The 20486-nt window shown below is 48.0% G+C and overlaps 2 protein-coding genes across 2 annotated transcripts in view; one reads left to right on the top strand and one right to left on the bottom strand.

Moving 5' to 3' along the window:
• Positions 1–11195, top strand: part of RNF207 (ring finger protein 207) — a 71737-nt gene extending 60542 nt beyond the window's left edge. Inside the window, exons 14-18 of the mRNA XM_073603663.1 lie at positions 1551–1736; positions 2017–2068; positions 3405–3522; positions 4168–4248; positions 9382–11195. Coding sequence (XP_073459764.1) covers positions 1551–1736; positions 2017–2068; positions 3405–3522; positions 4168–4248; positions 9382–9544 — 600 coding nt within the window. The 3' untranslated portion in view covers positions 9545–11195. The remainder of the gene's footprint in view (positions 1–1550; positions 1737–2016; positions 2069–3404; positions 3523–4167; positions 4249–9381) is intronic.
• Positions 10804–20486, bottom strand: part of ICMT (isoprenylcysteine carboxyl methyltransferase) — a 28859-nt gene continuing 19176 nt past the window's right edge. Inside the window, exon 5 of the mRNA XM_073603664.1 lies at positions 10804–11064. Within this exon, the coding sequence (XP_073459765.1) occupies positions 10819–11064 (246 nt within the window). The 3' untranslated portion in view covers positions 10804–10818. The remainder of the gene's footprint in view (positions 11065–20486) is intronic.

Genomic DNA, 20486 nt, shown 5'->3' with positions numbered 1-20486 from the left:
CTGTTATACTTATCCTAACACTAAACTCTGTAACTTTAAACGTAATCATTATTGCAACTGTCATACTAACCCTCCCTGTACACCTTAGGGTCCTTTCACACTGGGGCGGGGGCGTTGTCGGCGGTAAAGCGACGCTATTGTAAGCGGCGCTTTACCGTCGGTATGCGGCCGCTAGCGGGGGTGGTTTTACCCCCCTGCTAGCGGCCGAGAAAGGGTTAAAACCACCGCATAGCGCCTCTGCAGAGGCGCTTTGCCGGCGGTATAGCCGCGCCGTCCCATTGATTTCAATGGGCAGGAGCGGTATACATTCTGCTCCTTCACCGCTCCGAAGATGCTGCTGGCAGGACTTTTTTTACCGTCCTGCCAGCACATCGCTCCAGTGTGAGAGCCCTCGGGGCTTTCACACTGGAATTAAAGAAGCGGCTGTTTCGGGCCGGTTTGCAGGCGCTATTATTAGTGCAATAGCGCCTGCATACCGCCCCATTGTGAAAGGACCCTAACACTAATCCTAACATTAACCCTCCCTGCATCCCCAACACTATCCTTCTCTGTATCCCCAACACTATCCTTCTCTGTATCCCCAACACTATCCTTCTCTGTATCCCCAACACTATCCTTCTCTGTATCCCCAACACTATCCTTCTCTGTATCCTCAACACTAACTCTCCATGCTACCCTAACATTACCCTCCCTGCATTCCCAACACTAACCTTCTTTGTAATCTCAACACTAGTGTCCCATCATCGGTATCAGTGGGAGGAATAGTGTCCCATCATTGGTATCAGTGAGAGTAATAGTGCCCCATCATTGGTGTCAGTGGGAGTAATAGTGCCCCATCATTGGTATCAGTGGGAGGAATAGTGTCCCATCATTGGTATCAGTGAGAGTAATAGTGCCCCATCATTGGTGTCAGTGGGAGTAATAGTGCCCCATCATTGGTATCAGTGGGAGGAATAGTGCCCCATCATTGGTGTCAGTGGGAGTAATAGTGCCCCATCATTGGTATCAGTGGGAGGAATAGTGTCCCATCATTGGTATCAGTGGGAGGAATAGTGCCCCATCATTGGTGTCAATGGGAGGAATAGTGCCCCATCGGTGTCAGTGGGAGGAATAGTACCCCATCATTGGTGTCAGTGGGAGGAATTGTGCCCCATCATTGGTATCAGTGGGAGTAATAGTGCCCCATCATTGGTGTCAATGGGAGGAATAGTGCCCCATCGGTGTCAGTGGGAGGAATAGTGTCCCATCATTGGTATCAGTGGGAGGAATAGTGCCCCATCATTGGTGTCAGTGGGAGGAATAGTGCCCCATCATTGGTGTCAGTGGGAGGAATAGTGCCCCATCATTGGTGTCAGTGGGAGGAATAGAGTGGAAGGAACTATGTCCCACTTCTGCTAACAATGAGGGGAATAATGCCCCAAGGGCCAGATAAAAGCAAGCAAAGGGCCGCAGTTTGGAGACTACTACTCTAATGGTTCGACTTGATTTTGCTGTTGGGGCCACTCATTCCTTTAGCTGCCATCATACGGGACATCTCTCTTCTCCTGCAGACCATCCAGACAGAGATCCAGAATCTGAAGGACCAGGTCCAGGAGCTGCACAGAGACCTGACCAAGCACCATTCCCTCATCAAGACAGACACCATGAGCGAGATCATCCAGAAGTCTCTGCAGGTGGACGTGCAGATCGCCTCGGAGTATTCCTCGGTGGAAATGATGAGGACGGCATTTGAGGAGGTGAGTTCATTTATCAGATCCATTGGCAGCCTCTGTGATGGCCAGACTAAAGGAAGAGATGATAGGAGTGCCAAGAATTCAGAACCGAGGGCACAGCTATGAGCCACAGGGCAACCATTGTTGTCAGAGGCCAGAAGACCAGAGGCATCTAAAGCCTTCAGAGTGAAGAGGGTCCTCAAAATCGTCTTTCTGTTGATTCTTTTTTAGGTTTTCATGAATTTTAATAATTTTCATTATATTCAGAAATCTGTATTACAACCTTTTCAGTTTTTAATTCTAGATTTGGGAAGAAACCTACCAAAGGGTGGCAAACGAGCAGGAAATATATGAAGGTAATATGACGTGTTCCTGCAGTATTCACAGTTGGGTTGTACTTGTGTGTGTATATACAGAGGCCTTGCCAAAAAAAGCTAACCCCCTTAGCACCCTGTAGGACTATTGAACCCCCTTTTTTTCCCCCTTCCGGTCTTTGAGACCAATAACGATGAGCTTGGGTTTGGCACAAATTCAAGGTCATCCGAACCCCGAAGTTAGCTGGGCCAAGGGCCTAATATAACACACGGCCATTATAGGTCAATGTTATTGACTTAGTATAGCCATTTCGCTATACACCGATCAGCTACAACTTTATGATCACTGACAGGTTAAGTCAAGAACATTGATTATCTCATCTTCAATTAAATCTGGAAATTGGTGGGATATATTAGGCAGCAAGTGAACATGTTGTCCCTGAAGTTGATGTGTTGAAAGCAGAAAAAATGGGCATCACAGTTTGTTGTGTATGGGTGAGGGTCAGGGTTGTCAATGCTAACTGGTGTCCACAGCCAAAAGTGCCTACAATGGGCACGGGTGCATCAGAACTGGAACACGGAGCAATGGAAGAAGGTGGCCTGGTCTGATGAATCACGTTTTCTTCATGTGGATGGTCGGGTGGGTCACTTACCTGGGGAAGAGATGGACATCAGGATGCAGTATGGGAAGAAGGCAAGCCAGCAGAGGCAGTGTGATGCTTTAGGCAAGGTTCTGTTGGGAAACCTTGGCTCCTCCCATTCATGTGGATGTGACACGGACCACCTACCTAAACATTGTTGGTGACCAAGTGCACCCCTTCATGGAAATGGTATTCCCTGATGGCAGTGGCCTCTTTCAGCAGGAGAATGCGCCCTATCACTGCAAAAATGGTCCAAGAATGGTTTGAGGAACACAACGAGTTTGAGGTGTTGACTTGGCCTCCGCATTCTCCAGATCTCAATCAAATTGAACATCTGTGGGATGTGCTGGAAAAACAAGTCAGATCCACGGAGGCCCCACCCTCCCAACTTACAGGACTTAAAGGCGGCTTGGTGCCAGATACCACAGCGTACCTTCAGAGGTCTATTGGGGTCCATTCCTGGACGGGTCAGGGCTGTTTTGGCTGCAAAAGGGGGACCTACTCAATATTAGGTGATCCGTCGTAAGGATTTGGCTGATTGGTGTATTACGTCAATATCATTGGCCTAATATAGCCATGTGACCATATTTGGTTGATGACATCACAATCACCCTCGCCCCTTTGTACACCTACAGCTGTCGGGGGACAGTAACCTAATATGGCGCAGGGCTGGGAGGGAGAATCCTGCCACCGATAATGATTGCCACATCCGTGGTCTGGCCTCTCGTTCTCTGCAGCTCAGCTACACGACCTCCAGCAACTGAAACAAGAAAACGGATACCTGACCACGATCGCCAAGCAGATTGCGCCGTATGTACGATCCATCGCCAAGGTCAAAGAGCGCCTGGAGCCCAGGTAGGAATGTTTATACTTTTGTGATGTGTTTTTTTTTGGTTTAATTATTGATATCCAAGAAAGAATTATTCAAATCTTTCCATCCTGATACATTTTTTCGAGTTTAAACCTATTCATTTGTTCCTTGTTGGGCACAACCTGCCGATGATGGTGACGGTCTTTTTTACCTGATACACTAAAAGATATGAAAACGTTCCTTAATGCTTAAAGTGGATGTAACCCCTCCATAGCCCCAGTGACTGGCCTCAGACAGCCATTGGCTCCCGCTGCTGTCAATCATATCCAATGACGCGGGGCCGAGTCAATGGACGCAGCAGCAGGACTCTCCCGCACGAGTGCCCCGAGGGAGAGCGACTCTCAGACGGGGCACTCGAGAAGAGGAGGAGCCAGGAGCGCCGCTGGGGGACCCCAGAAGAGGAGGATCGGGGGCCAATCTGTGCAAAACCAACTGCACAGAGGAGGTAAGTATGATGTGTTTTTTTTTGTTTTTTTAAACAAACCTTTACATATCCTTTAAGTGAAAATCTACTTGAATAGTGAACAAGCTCCACTCCGTTAGTAAATCAGGAACAGTGAGGAGATGCACTGCACACAACAGTACTATATATATATATATATCTCTATTATTATTATTATATATAACAGACTGAAAGAACCTCAGGAGCTGAAAGACGATGTATCTGAGAAAACCTCTGAAGATTCCTCAATGATGGAGCTGCATGGCAGGTAATATAAAAAAATGATCTATATATTCTTCATCAGTGTGTGAGTCCAGAGCGCCCAACTATGCCCGTTCTTTCATCCCAGATTCTCTATTCATAGAAGACAGCGGGCACTACAGATTCTATGAATGGAGGAGGCGGACCCTTCAATCATCCTCCCGTCTTCTATTCATAGAGCTTGTTTCATTCATAGAAGCCGGTGGCCACTACAAATTTTATGAATGGAGGGAGGCACGGACCCTTCAATCAGCCTCCTGTCTTTTTTCAACCTCACCTAATATGTAACTATGTATGGATGAAACAAGCTCTATGAATAGAAGACACAAGTCCATCAAGTCCAACCTATGTGTGTGATTATATGTCAGTATTACATTACATATCCCTGTATGTTGCGGTCATTCAGGTGATTATCTAATAGTTTCTTGAAGCTATCAATGCTCCCCGCTGAGACCACCGCCTGTGGAAGGGAATTCCACATTCTTGCCGCTCTTACAGTAAAGAACCCTCTACGTAGTTTAAGGTTAAACCTCTTTTCTTCTAATTGTAATGAGTGGCCACGAGTCTTGTTAAACTCCCTTCTGGGAAAAAGTTTTCTCCCTATTGTGGGGTCACCAGTCCGGTATTTATATATTGTGGGGTCACCAGTCTGGTATTTATATATTGTGGGGTCACCAGTCCGGTATTTATATATTGTGGGGTCACCAGTCCGGTATTTATATATTGTGGGGTCACCAGTCCGGTATTTATATATTGTGGGGTCACCAGTCCGGTATTTATATAATGAAATCATATCCCCTCTCAAGCGTCTCTTCTCCAGAGAGAATAAGTTCAGAGCTCACAACCTTTCCTCATAACTAATATCCTCCAGACCCTTTATTAGCTTTGTTGCCCTTCTTTGTAGTCGCTCCATTTCCAGTACATCCTTCCTGAGGACTGGTGCCCAGAACTGGACAGCATACTCCAGGTGCGGCCGGACCAGAGTCTTGTAGAGCGGGAGAATTATCGTTTTATCTCTGCAGTTGATCCCTTTTAATGCCAATATTCTGTTTGCTTTGTTAGCAGCAGCTTGGCATTGCTGAGCCTATCATCTACAAGGACCCCCAGGTCCTTTTCCATCCTAGATCCCCCCAGAGGTTCTCCCCCCAGTCTATAGAATGCATTCATATTTTTGCCACCCAAATGCATTATTTTACATTTTTCTACATTGAACCTCATTTGCCATGTAGTTGCCCACCTAAACGAGGAGACAAGAGACACATCACACTGATGGTAAATAATGTCTGCTGTGCCTATTTTGTTATCTTTAACTAAATTTAGTCTTTACATCCCCTGACCTCATACTTGTCTTGGGAAGGGAGTATTTATGAGCTGTTCACTCCCTGAAACTTCATGTAAGTCCTCTCTGTGTAAATGTTCTCCCCATATATTCTCTGCACTCCAGATGTGTGAACTGGGAAAATACTGCATAATGGCCACTAGATGGAGCTGAGGAGCTCATTTCCTATGATTGGTTATAATGCACGATTTCCTCATTCACTCCTCCTCCATCTGCAGGGAATGTAGCCTGAGAACGTTCGATTTTGCTCCATTCATAAAGAACAAATTTATATGCATTTTGCACAGACAAACGTGTACATTTTTTTTTTAATATATATAAATACACCCCCTTAGTGTATAAAGCAGAACTCCAGGCTGACAACCTTTTGTAATTTCTGCAAAAGAAAAAAAAAAAAAAAAAGTTACTTTTGTGATATATCAGAGTGGTAGTGTAGATTATCGACTTCTGCCTTTATGCATTCACAGCATGTGATCTATGAACCAATGACAGAGCACGCTGCCGACTGTGAACGGATAAGTGGGGTGGGGGGGGGCAGATTGAGGGAAGGGGGGAGCAGATTACTGGACAGGGGGGGGCAGATTGATGGACAGGTGGGGGGTCAGAAGCACAGTGAGGGCCATTAGTAATGTCCAGTAGGAATCTTCTAGTAATCGGTGATATGGACATGGGATAAACTCCGGCATTGGTAACGATTTCTCTTTTTATATATTGGAAATTTTAAAATACTCTTGTAGGTCGGATGGTTATTCAATTCATAAAGCAGAGTGGAATGGAAGCGCTAAAAGATCTCAACCCCGAGTGTCAGCCGGATAAGAGGAGACACATGGCAGCTCACACTTCAATATTTGAGTATTTGGCTTCTCTCCCACAAATAATGAGATCCTCATATCCCTTCATGTAGATAAAATGTCCATCAACGAGCCTGGAGAGCCGCACCGCGATAGAGGAGCAAAGAATGATAATCCATAGACTATTCCTTTTACATATACTGTGTGTGTGTATATACACACATACACTATATTACCAAAAGTATTGGGACGCCTGCCTTTACACACACATGAACTTTAATGGCATCCCAGTCTTAGTCCGGAGGGTTCAATATTGAGTTGGCTCCGCCCTTTGCAGCTATAAAAACTTCAACTCTTCTGGGGAAGGTCATTCACAAGGTTTAGGAGTGTGTCTATGGGAATGTTTGACCATTCTTCCAGAAGAGCATTTGTGAGGTCAGGCACTGATGTTGGACGAGAAGGCCTGGTTCACAGTCTCCGCTCTAATTCATCCCAAAGGTGTTCTATCGGGTTGAGGTCAGGACTCTGTGCAGGCCAGTCACGTTCCTCCACCCCAAACTCTCTCATTCATGTCTTTATGGACCTTGCTTTGTGCACTGGTGTGCAGTCATGTTGGAACAGGAAGGAGCCGTCCCCAAACTGTTCCCACAAAGTTGGGAGCATGAAATTGTCCAAAATGTCTTGGTATGCCGACGCCTTAAGAGCTCCCTTCACTGGAACTAAGGGGTCAAGCCCAACCCCTGAAAAACAACCCCCACACCATAATCCCCCCTCCCCCCCACACCATAATCCCCCCTCCACCAAATGATTTGGACCAGTGCACAAAGCAAGAGTCCTGACCTCAACCCGATAGAACACCTTTGGGATGCATTAGAGCGGAGACTGTGAGCCAGGCCTTCTCATCCAACATCAGTGCCTGACCTCACAAATGCGCTTCTGGAAGAATGGTCAAACATTCCCATAGACACCCTCCTAAACCTTGTGGACGGCCTTCCCAGAAGAGTTGAAGCTGTTATCACTGCAAAGGGTTATAAATATTATTTTTTTACATTTTAGAATGGGGTGAATTGGGATTGTACATAATATTAAAGGGTGACTGAAAAGCACTGGTCTCCACTTCTGACATAAGAAGGGGGGGGGGGGGCTCTGATGGGAACCCCAATACAAGGGGAGACTCTGATGTAAAGGGGGACCTGATGGGGGATTTCTTTTTGGCCTGCAAAATTTGTAAAATATTTACAATTTGTCCCTCGTACTGAAAAGTTTGGAGACCCCCTTATCTCAGGCCTCCGATTTTCCACATGCCTACTCAAGTGGAAAATGAGGCCTGGCGAGCGTGGGCAGCCTGGGAGCAAGGGGGGCGGGGGGGGGGGGGGCGGCAAGCAACGCCAGCAGGTGGGATTGAATGGGAGCTCTTCTCCTAGCGATCGCCCAAAGGAAGAGAGAAGAGAGAGACAGCCGGATCATCAGAGTGCAGAACATCACTGTAGCAGCTTTCATTTCTATTGCCGAGTGTCTCCACTACTTGCCGTCACACACAGCCCCGCCTCCTGGCCCGGGGACTTTGATAGACAGATTACCCATCCAATCCCGGGACGTGTGACGTGTATCAAAGTCCCCAAGCCAGGAGGCGGGGCTGCAAGTGACGGCGAGCGCGGGGAACACGCAGCAATTGAAACTAAAGTTGTTGCAGTGATGTTCCTCGGCGCTCTGCTGATGGGGCCGGCAATCCTCTCCTCTCTTCCCCTGCACAGGTAGGCTGCATTGATTGGCACAGGCTGCATTGTTTGGGCACAGGCTGCATTGTTGGGCACAGGCTGCATTGTTGGGCACAGGCTGCATTGTTGGGCACAGGCTGCATTGTTTTGTCACAGGCTGCATTGATGGGCACAGGCTGCATTGATGGGCACAGGCTGCATTTATGGGCACAGGCTGCATTGATTGGCACAGGCTGCATTGTTTGGGCACAGGCTGCATTGTTGGGCACAGGCTGCATTGTTGGGCACAGGCTGCATTGTTTTGTCACAGGCTGCATTGATGAGCACAGAATGCATTATTTTGTCACAGGCTGCATTGTTTGGGCACAGGCTGCGTTGATGGGCGCAGGCTGCATTGTTGGGCACAGGCTGCATTGATAGGCACAGGCTGCATTGATGGGCACAGGCTGCATTGTTTTGTCACAGGCTGCATTGTTGGGCACAGGCTGCATTGTTTTGTTACAGGCTGCATTGTTGGGCACAGGCTGCATTGATGGGCACAGGCTGCATTGATGGGCACAGGCTGCATTGATGGGCACAGGCTGCATTTATGGGCACAGGCTGCATTGTTGGGCACAGGCTGCATTGATGGGCACAGGCTGCATTGTTTTGTTACAGGCTGCATTGTTGGGCACAGGCTGCGTTGATGGGCACAGGCTGCGTTGATGGGCACAGGCTGCGTTGATGGGCACAGGCTGCGTTGATGGGCACAGGCTGCGTTGTTGGGCACAGGCTGCGTTGATAGGCACAGGCTGCGTTGTTGGGCACAGGCTGCGTTGATGGGCACAGGCTGCGTTGATGGGCACAGGCTGCATTGTTGGGCACAGGCTGCATTGTTGGGCACAGGCTGCATTGATGGGCACAGGCTGCATTGTTTTGTTACAGGCTGCATTGTTGGGCACAGGCTGCATTGATGGGCACAGACTGCATTGATGGACACGGGCTGCATTGTTGGGCACGGGCTGCATTGTTGGGCACGGGCTGCATTGATGGGCACAGGTGAAGTGGCATTGATGGACACAGGTGAGGCTGCACTGAGGGGCACTGAAAAAGTTGTTGTTAATATTTATTTTTAGAACTTAATTCTGCATAAAACATTTAAGTGTCATTTCATGAGCTAATTTATGAGGGCGTGTTTAGGGGCGGGGTTAGGTGGGGCAACTGGTGGCGAGTAACCCTTGAGACCTGGCTAGTAGCTCAGGACTTGAAATTCGGAGCCCTGCTTTATCTAATTCCTGACACTTTCATTCTAGGAGCGAAGTGACGACTTGCACAGAAGATCAGCATGAAAAGCCTCCAGAATTGAAGTTTGACAACCGAACGTTGGACCTGCTCAGTGATGACGTTCTGCTGATCAGCAAAGATTATTACAGGCTGAAGCAGAATCTCTCCTCCTGGAAGGGGCTAAACACATAATGGGGTTCACAATGACCCCATCTACAGTCATCTTATGAAACAAGTGCAAGATGTCTCTCGCAACTGGTCTTATGAGCTCCTCCTCCTCTTCCGGCCCCTTTCACACAAGTGCGACTTGAGACTGCAAAGTCACATAACAAGTCGCACCCCATGATTTCCAATGAGTACCAATCATATCTGCGCGACTTCAAAGTAGTCCCTGTACTACTTTGGTCCGACTTTGATGCGACTTGAGATCCATAGACCTCAAGATTACACAAGAATTGCTTCAAGTCGTGTCAGTCGTGCGACTTTCGGGTCACAAGTGTGAAAGGGGCCTTCCTGTGACTTGGCCTGACACTTTGGGTTCAGTGTTGGGGGTCAGAGGTCATCCAACATCCGTCAGTTACTGTCCTATCAACCCCCCTGACCTCCCACACGTGTGCGTCACTTTTCATCCACCCTTATCCGCATGCACATTTGGTGCGAATTGAGCAACAAAAAAAAAAACAAATGTTCTTCAGGCTCCTCCCCTGACAAATGCTCTTTTCACCCCCATTCACACTTGTGCGATTTATCAGGAGACGTTGGACATCAAAGTCGCATCGCAAGTCTTACCCCGTGTTTTCCCAATGATAACCATCCATTTATGTGCGACTAAAAAAACCTTCGTACACACGATATGAAAATCGGACGGGAAAATCCGTATGACGAACGATCTGCCAATTTTCGGATCGTTAGTACGGTGCTTTCGACAGCCGATTTTGGGGTTTTTTCCGTCAGACAAAACCTGGATGTGCGGACTATAACATTTTTGTCGGATGTGAACTCGACGTCTAAATCCATTTCATAGTACGGTTTTAGTACGAAAAAAATCGTAAGCGCAAGACTACGCATGCTCAGAAACAAAAGAATACAAAACGATTCAACACACAACGTCACTTCCTGTCATACGAACATTTTCATATGGCGACCTCTTCACTTTCCTCGTGCCACCAGCATGCCACAAAAAAAAAACGGACGTTCAGTCGTCCGAAAATACGATCGTGTGTACGAGGCTTTAGTCGCAGCAACACCAAAGACGTTCATGCTACTACTTTGGTCCGACTTTCATGCAACTTGAGGGCCATAGACTTCAATGTTAACCCCCTCCCCCAAAGTTACATGAAAGTCGCAACCTGAATGTTTTACATGGAACAGAGGGTCAGACTTTGCAGAGGGGACAAGTCACTTCCATCCAAAGAGTGTGAATGGGGCCTTTATTATGGGAAGTAGTAAAATACAGCAACTTGTCTCTAAAAAAAAACTCCAATCACAAGCCAGGGAGAGGAAAGTCGTGTCCGTTGCCCGGTAGTAACCGTTGTCGAGGGACGACTTGTATCTGTTTCTTGAGATGACTTGGCCAGACAGAATTCAGGAATCCAGTGACAGAATTTTTCATGGATGAAGAGCTCATTTTCCTTCTTCATGTTGTCTCCGAGCCGCCGAATAACCGAATTCAGCCCCGCGAATATCTCCTCTGTGATTGGCTCCTGTTTTTCCTTTAAATAAAGTTGGTTTGAAAAAATTCACTTTTATTTTTTATTCTAAACAATGTCTGCCGTCCTGTACAGAGGAATCTCCTGATTCTAAAAAGTTTTATTAAAACTCTTCTTAAAAATAAATAAAATGAAGCCGTATCCCTTCTAATAATATTTGTGTGTGTTTTATAATGAGCTTTTATAGGTCCCGGCTTGTCTGAGGGGAGAGCTTACTCTACCGGGCATCACTACGTCTGAGGTCCCGGGAGTGAATTTACATGGGGGGGGGGGGCCTAAAAATACTCCTAACCTCTGCGTTACATTCTACTGACCTCTGCACTGTTACATATATATATATATATATATATATATACACACACATACTACTAACCTCTGCACTGTTACATATATATATATATACTCCTGACCTCTGCACTGTTACATATATATACTACTGACCTCTGCATAACCTACTACTGACCCCTGAGTTACTTACCTCCTGTGTAATCTACTACTGCCCTGTGAACTCTGCAATGCTACTGACCACTGCCCTCTGGGTAACTTGTTACTGACCCCTGAACCCCGCTTTACATAAGAGTTACATAGTAGGTGAGGTTGAAAAAAGACACAAGTCCAACCTATGTGTGTGATTATATGTCAGTATTACATTGTATATCCCTGTATGTTGCGGTCGTTCAGGTTCTTATTTAATAGTTTCTTGAAACTATCGATGCTCCCCGCTGAGACCACCGCCTGTGGAAGGGAATTCCACATCCTTGCCGCTCTTACAGTAAAGAACCCTCTACGTAGTTTAAGGTTAAACCTCTTTTCTTCTAATTGTGGCCACGTTTCTTGTTAAACTCCCTTCCGCAAAAAAGTTTTCTCCCTATTGTGGGGTCACCAGTCCGGTATTTGTAAATTGAAATCATATCCCCTCTCAAGAGTCTCTTCTCCAGAGAGAATAAGTTCAGTGCTCGCAACCTTTCCTCATAACTAATATCCTCCAGACCCTTTATTAGCTTTGTTGCCCTTCTTTGTACTCGCTCCATTTCCAGTACATCCTTCCTGAGGACTGGTGCCCAGAACTGGACAGCATACTCCAGGTGCGGCCGGACCAGAGTCCTGTAGAGCAGGAGAATTATCGTTTTATCTCTGGAGTTAAAGTGGAGTTCCGCTGAAAAAGAAAAAATTAAAAGTCAGAAGCTACAAAAAGTGTAGCTGCTGACATTTAATAATCAGACACTGTTCCACGGTACAGCGAGGAGGGCGTACGAAGCCTCGCTCCTCTCCGCGGCGCCAGAATTCTTACTGTGGGTGCCTGGCTGTGGCTTCACGGCTGGGCGTGAACCGCGCTGTGAATGGCTGGGCAATTCTGGGACCTGTGACATGTCCCAGAAGATTGGAGGGGGGGGGGGTGATCTTCCTTCTGGCACCGCCGAGCCCCGGGAGGAAGTGGGAGCTGGGTGCCTCTAAAAAGAGGGTATCCACTCCCCCCCCCCAAAAAAAAATGACATGCCAAATGTGGAATGTCAGGGTCACCTACACTTAAAGCGGAAGTTCCATTCTTGGGTGGAACTCCACTTTAATGCCCTTTTTAATGCCAATATTGCATGCCATTGCTGAGCCTATCATCTACTAGGACCCCCAGGTCCTTTTCCATCCTAGATCCCCCCAGAGGTTCTCCCCCCAGTGTATAGATTGCATTCAGATTTTTACCACCCAAATACATTATTTTACATTTTTCTACATTGAACCTCATTTGCCATGTAGTTGCCCCTCCCCCATTCATTTGTTCAGATCTTTTTGCAAGATTTCCACATCCTGCGGAGAAGTTATTGCCCTGCTTAGCTTAGTATCCTCTGCAAATACAGAGATTGAACTGTTTATCCCATCCTCCAGATCGTTTATGAACAAATTAAATAGGATTGGTCCCAGCACAGAACCCTCAGTTACCGCTGAGCTCTGCATTACACTGACCTACGAGTCACATGCTACTGCCCCCTGCACTACTTGCTATTGACCCCCGACTGACTCCCGAACTCTGCGTCACATACCACTGCCCCCTGCACTACTTGCTATTGACTCCCGAACTCTGCGTCACATACCACTACCCTCTGCACTACTGCCCCCCGAACTCTGCGTCACATACTACCGACCCCCGAACTCTGCGTCACATACTACCGACCCCCGAACTCTGCGTCACATACTACCGACCCCCGAACTCTGCGGTCACATACCACTACCCTCTGCACTACTGCCCCCCGAACTCTGCGTCACATACTACCGACCCCGAACTCTGCGTCACATACTACCGACCCCCGAACTCTGCGTCACATACTACCGACCCCCGAACTCTGCGTCACATACTACCGACCCCCGAACTCTGCGTCACATACTACCGACCCCCGAACTCTGCGTCACATACTACCGACCCCCGAACTCTGCGTCACATACCACTACCCTCTGCACTACTGCCCCCCGAACTCTGCGTCACATACTACCGACCCCCGAACTCTGCGTCACATACTACCGACCCCCGAACTCTGCGTCACATACTACCGACCCCCGAACTCTGCGTCACATACTACCGACCCCCGAACTCTGCGTCACATACTACTGACCCCCGAACTCTGCGTCACATACTACCGACCCCCGAACTCTGCGTCACATACTACCGACCCCCGAACTCTGCGTCACATACTACCGACCCCCGAACTCTGCGTCACATACTACCGACCCCTGAACTGTGTGTTACATGCTACTGCCCCTGCACTACTGACCCCAGAACTCTTCAAACCTTCCTTACTTGTGATTGGCCGGTGTTAGTAGGTCATCTACCTCTGACCTCCTCCACACTTCAGGTAGATCTCCCTCTCCAGGGTCACCTACCTCCACATTACACAAAAACCTTCGATTTGGGAAACAACAGAACCTCATCAGACATTCAGAATGTGAAGATAAAATGGGGGAATAATTCAGCCGCTTTGTACAGATATATTTTTAACAATATAATTTTATTTAAAGTCATTTTATGCACTAATATTTACAGGAGCAGAATGTAGAGAAAATCCAATCAGAATGATGAATACAGACGTGGCGGGAAATCCGTTCTGATCATAGAAAATGGATTCTAAAAACCTGACTGGCAAAAAAATAAAATAAAAAAGCAGTTTTAGCCAGAGAAGGGTTAGAACCTCTGGTGGCCTTTCTGTTGCTGTATCCTCTTTGTGGTGGGTCTCCTCTCCTCCCATAGACACCAATATGATCATTTCCAATAGAAAGCAGACCCATTTTTTTCTTTTGCTGCTCTGGATCCTCCGAGGTCCCGCCTCCCCTTTCTGTCTTGGCCTGGGTGTGGTTTGGTGTCACCCGGACAGGAAGTGACCGAAATCTCCCAACTGGGTCACAAACACACCAATAATCACCTGACAGAGGTTCTAACCCCCCCCCCCCCAGTAGAATTTTAACCTTTACAGATAACAGAAATAAACACAAAGACTGGATGGTTGGAAAGGTGATTTTATTGAGTCGGATGGATTGGCCCCCGATCTCACCCGCTAACCAATGGAATTGCGGTTTCCATGAGAAGTGATGAAACGCGTATCTGACATTTGATTGTCTACAGGAAGAGCGAAGCGCACCTGTCATGTGACGCCCGGCCGGTACAGGTCGTGTGATGAGGGACGCCCGGCCGTACAGGTCGTGTGATGAGGGGACGCCCGGCCGTACAGGTCGTGTGATGAGGGGACGCCCGGCCGTACAGGTCGTGTGATGAGGGGACGCCCGGCCGTACAGGTCGTGTGATGAGGGGACGCCCGGCCGTACAGGTCGTGTGATGAGGGGACGCCCGGCAACACAAAGCGACACGCTAATACTATCCAGGAAAACACACAGCTGTGCTAAAGTCAGAGACGTTTATTGTACCTTCAATGTGTTTTATACAATACATTGCTGCCAGATTCAGCAGGCTTTTCACAGTGCCGCCGAGTGGGACGTACAACCTCCCTGGCCTGTGTTCCCTCAGGTTCAGAAATTAAAGGATAGCAGCAAAAGATGAACCTGAGACGCTCCGCGGATAATCCGTCTCACTTTATTCACTTTTACCAAAAAAAACTGCCTGTGCAGGTGACCGGCCCTTTACATAAAACAAACTGTGCAGCTCTGACCAATGGTAAAGGAGTGGAGATCATAGCACAGGGGGTGTAGGGGGGCGGGGTCATAAAGAGAGCGGCTGTGGAAGATTATGGACTGGCTCAGGTGTAGTTCCAATGTCAGTGCAGCATCTCCTGAGACACTGAAGATTCTCTAGATCCAGGGGTCTCCAAACTACAAGTCCCATCATCCCTCTGCCTGAGGGAGTCATGCTGGTACCTGTCAGCCTTGCAATGCCTCATGGGACTTGTAGTTTTGCAATAGCTGGAGGGCCGCCAGTTTGAGACCCCCTGATATAGAGCAACAGATATGGACAGCAGAGGGCGCATCTGAGCGTAGTGGTTATTAAGAACATTCATTTAGACCAGCGGTCTCCAGACTGCAGCCCTTTCCCTGCCTTTATCTGGTCCTTGGGGCACCATTCTATCCACTGACACCAACAATGGGGCATAATTCCCCCCACTGACACCAATGAAGGGGGCTCAATGGCTCCCAAAGATGGGGTGCAATTCCTCCCACTGACACCAACAATAGGGTGCAATGCCACCTACTTACACCAATGATGGGGTGAAATTCCTCCCACTGACACCCAACAATGGGGCCCCAAGGACACCAATGATGGGGCACAATTCTTCCCAATGGCACCAATGATGGGGTGCTTTCCTACTGACACCCAACAATGGGGTGCAATGCCACCTACTTACACCAATGATGGGGTGAAATTCCTCCCACTGAACTGACACCCAACAATGGGGCCCCAATGACACCAGTGATGGGGCACAATTCCTCCCACTGACACCAACAATGGGGCCCCAATGACACCAATGATGGGGCGCAATTCTTCCCAACAACACCAATGATGGGGTTGCAATTCCTCCCATTGAAACAAGCTTTGGGGCATTATATTTTTTCCCCCCCACTAATGACGGGACCTTTTCTACTCCCAATGGCCACATTCCGCCCCCCTAAACTCTCCAGGACAGTAAAATGGCCCTTTGCTCATTAAGTTTGGAGACCCCGGATGTAGAGCATCTTCAGTTTCTCAGGAGGTGATGCACTAAAGTGTCTTGGAACTACAGCTGAGCCACTTGTATACTTAAATGTGTTTTTAATAACCCCTACACTTAGATGCGCCCTCTGCTGTCCATATCTAGGAGTTAAAATAAAGCCCTTGCTATAGGTGTAGGCCATTTACATACCTCTGGAAGTTTTTCGCCCAGGCTTCAAGAGGTGGCATCATCCTGTCCTAACTCGTTGCTAAGACATTCCCAGCCAATATGAATCCCCTCCCCCCCTCGCATGCGCCGCTCTCTCCCTCTCTGTTGCAGTAGCTTTGAGGCCAGTGATGCTGCAACAAAGGAGATAGTGGACCACGCGTGTGCGTGGGTTGGAGAGCTCGCTCCTCTGATAGCAGGGGGTGGGAAGTAGCAGCTGGGAGCGTCTTAGCGATGTCCTAGCAACAAGGCAGGACTCCCATCTCTGGGAGTTTTTCAGCCAGGCTTCAGGAGGTGCATAAATTTAGTAAAATCTGCACAGTTTTTTTTTTTTTTTTAATCTACAGGCGCCCCCTACAGGCATAGGCGGTTATCAGCAAAGGTGAACCAACCCTCTAAATGAAAAGCTCTCACGCCTAACCACAGGAACACGCAGGCGGTGATTATAGGTGACGGCGTTATGAAGCCCCTTCACCGCAATCCGCTGACTGATGCACTTAAGTCAACTCTTCCCTCCTATTTGTGAGGGTGGCTACAGGAAACGCGTTCCCAGAGTCACGCCCACAGCGGACCGCGCCGTCACCACCGCCGCTATAATATAACAAAGAAACACGAAGTCTACAAAGCAGCAAATAAAACAAAGAGGACATCCCGAGACCCGATCACAAACGTTCGCTTCACACAGGCGGCAGACAAACAGGCAGCCAGCTTACCGCCCACCGGCAAATGAGCGCGACAGGCTTGGAGGGGGCGGAGCATACATTGCAATGGCCGCGGAGTGCCAACATTTCAAGTCCGACCAATTGAGTGAGAGCTCCGCCCACTCGAGGTTGAGCACCGCCCACACCCCCATTTAAGTCAACAGTACCGCCCCGCAGCTATGGTGGTTTCCGGCGCGGTAGTTGAATGTAAAATCCACAAAAAAAAGGCGGCCTATGAACCGTCTAAACCACCTCCGAAAAAGCGGTCCACCACAGATCACTTTTCAGAGGGGCGGTAATAATCTGCCGCCTGTGTGAAAGAACCTAAAAAAAAAAAAAAATGGAGCAAAAAAAAAAATAAATGATGTTGTTGTCCACGGCAACCAAATGAGGATTTATAAACCCTTAAAGTATATTTTCGAAGTGTAAATTTATTTTTATTTTATTTTTCTTAATTTTGGATTGAGAGGGATTAGAGGCTCTGTTTTTAATCGCTGTCCCCAATAGGGGAATCCCCCCCCCTCTCTATTTCTCCTGTTTACCATCATCAGTGAAAGTAAAAGAAACACAAATTTTGAGTAATATATAGAGGTGAAATCGGGGGGGGGGGGCTAGTTCTGCTAGTCCCAGAGGAATTCCCTTCATTTGCAAGGATTTCCTCTCACATCCTGTTTTATCTATGGGACAGGAAGTGAAGTCTCCCCAACAGCGGGACAGGAAGTAAAGTCTCCCCAACAGCGGGACAGGAAGTAAAGTCTCCCCAACAGCGGGACAGGAAGTGAAGTCTCCCCAACAGCGGGACAGGAAGTGAAGTCTCCCCAACAGCGGGACAGGAAGTGAAGTCTCCCCAACAGCGGGACAGGAAGTGAAGTCTCCCCAACAGCGGGACAGGAAGTGAAGTCTCCCCAACAGCGGGACAGGAAGTGAAGTCTCCCCAACAGCGGGACAGGAAGTGAAGTCTCCCCAACAGCGGGACAGGAAGTGAAGTCTCCCCAACAGCGGGACAGGAAGTGAAGTCTCCCCAACAGCGGGACAGGAAGTGAAGTCTCCCCAACAGCGGGACAGGAAGTGAAGTCTCCCCAACAGCGGGACAGGAAGTGAAGTCTCCCCAACAGCGGGACAGGAAGTGAAGTCTCCCCAACAGCGGGACAGGAAGTGAAGTCTCCCCAACAGCGGGACAGGAAGTGAAGGAAAAGTCTCCCCAACAACGGGACAGGAAGTGAAGGAAAAGTCTCCCCAACAACGGGACAGGAAGTGAAGGAAAAGTCTCCCCAACAACGGGACAGGAAGTGAAGCCAAAATCCCCCCCAAGCGGGATAGGAAGTGAAGCACCCCCCCCCCCCCAGGGGACAGGAAGTGAAGACCCCCCCCCCCCCCAACGGGACAGGAAGTGAAGCCAAAATCCCCCCAAACAGGACAGGAAGTGATGTGAAATCTCCTTGTTAAACTGACTGGGGTTTTGCCCATGGTTATACTTTAATAGGGGGATTTTTTTTTCCCCTACAGCGACCAAATTCTTTAATTTTTACAAAAAAATAAAAAAAAAGTTACTGGTTTTCTTTGAAGGATCCATTTTTCTCCACTTTTCAGAGATAAGTCCTCAGGTTTAAAAGTGCAAATTAAAGAATAAAAGCCGCCTCCTGATTGGTTGCTCCAGGCTCATGCTTCCCTTCCCCCCCCCCCCCCCCCCCCATATCGTACAATACAACACACAACACTGGGGGGGGGGGGGATCAATCTTTGGTCTTTTTTTTACCCTCATACATTCCAGACTCCGGATCCACCACGTCTACAATGTGATCGAGAAATCAATCGTCAGCACAGAGGGGAAGAAAGAATGTAGATGGGAATTAGAAGGGAGCGATCGCCACCCCCAGGCCCAGGCCTGGCACCCTCATCCTCATCTCATTATTTTGTGATTCGTTGGCCTGGAACAAACGTTCGGCCAGTAATGTTCCAAGCAATCAAACCCTCCCCCCCCCCCCCCCCCTCCACCAGACCCCACCCCCCATTCCAAAATAAACACACCTCACCATAAAAGAAAGCCGAGGAGGAGGAGATGTGCGGAGAAAAAATAAATGAAAGCTTAGGGCTGCACCGATAGCGAGCGTTTGTGCGAGTTCCTCGACATCTGAAACCGATACCTCTGCGGTGCGATTTGAGCCCCTACAAGATGAATCGGCTCAAAACTAATTGCAAAGAATCGCATGTGATTCCTGTCCGGATCGCATGTGTGAACCAAGGCTTGTCATAGTGATTCCAGCCCGGATTCACACAGGAGCGGTAAACCGCATGCGATTCGGACAGGAAGGAATCGCACCGCAAACCAATCAATATAGGCTTATTGCGATTTTTTTTTTTTTTTTTAACCAAAAATATGTAGAATACGTATCGGTCTAAAGTGATAAAGAAATGTATTTTTTTTAAATTATAGTTTTTGTTTTCAAAATTGTCGCTGTTTGTTTTGTTTATAGCGCAAAAAATTAAAAAAAAAAAAAAAAAAAAAAAAAACGCAGAGGTGATAAAATACCACCAAAAGAAAGCTCTATTTGTGGGTAAAAAAAGGACATAAAATTTGTATGGGTACAACGTCACACGACCGCGCAATTGTCAAAAGCGACGTGTTAAAGCGACGCAGTGCCATACCGCAAAAAATGGCCCCGTCATTAAGGGGGCAAATCCTTCCGGGGCTGAAGTGGTTAAAAACATTTTTTTTTTTTTTTAATCGCTCATATTGCGAAACGCTCGTATACCGCATTATTCGCAGTCCGAGGTATTACTGTACTTGAAAGCCCTTTCCATACATTTTTGATACTTTCACTATTAAAGCCGAACTGCTGTCAACTTGCAAACAGAAAGGCCCTTTGTTGGATCCCCACTTCTCTTGTTAAGGCCGGGGGGGGGGGGGGAGGGGCCTGCTCGCCTTCTCCCTCATTCCGGTAGGATTCTTACCCAAAGGGTCTCACCAAACCGCTCTTTGCCGGTCGTACCGTCAATGTCATCACATACAATGCAGGTCCCAGCAGCCCTGCACTGTACACGGGGACATTGAGAGCACGGATAGGAGAGCGCCAGGAATAGGGCGGGTATGCTTCCCGCTATGGTTCCCTAGACTTCAATAGAAACGCATTAAAAACGCAGTGCTTGCATTTTTGATGCGTTTCTGCTGGTTTCTCCTGCAAGCTGGCCCACCGAAAAAATGCAAAAACGCATAAAAGTGTATTAACGAGTGTAAAAAAAGAAAAAAAGAAAAAAAAAAAAAAAAAAAAGAAGAAAAGCGCACCCAGAAAGAGCATCAACCGCAACCTGCATAGGTGTGAGCCAGGCCCAAGTCTCGGTTCACACGGCTGCGACTCGGGATCTGACTTGTGAGACC

The sequence above is a fragment of the Aquarana catesbeiana genome, linkage group LG10 (genome assembly GCF_042186555.1).
Source record: "Aquarana catesbeiana isolate 2022-GZ linkage group LG10, ASM4218655v1, whole genome shotgun sequence".
In the NCBI taxonomy this organism is placed as follows: Eukaryota; Metazoa; Chordata; class Amphibia; order Anura; family Ranidae; genus Aquarana; species Aquarana catesbeiana.
This window is presented reverse-complemented; position numbering and strand designations above follow the sequence as displayed.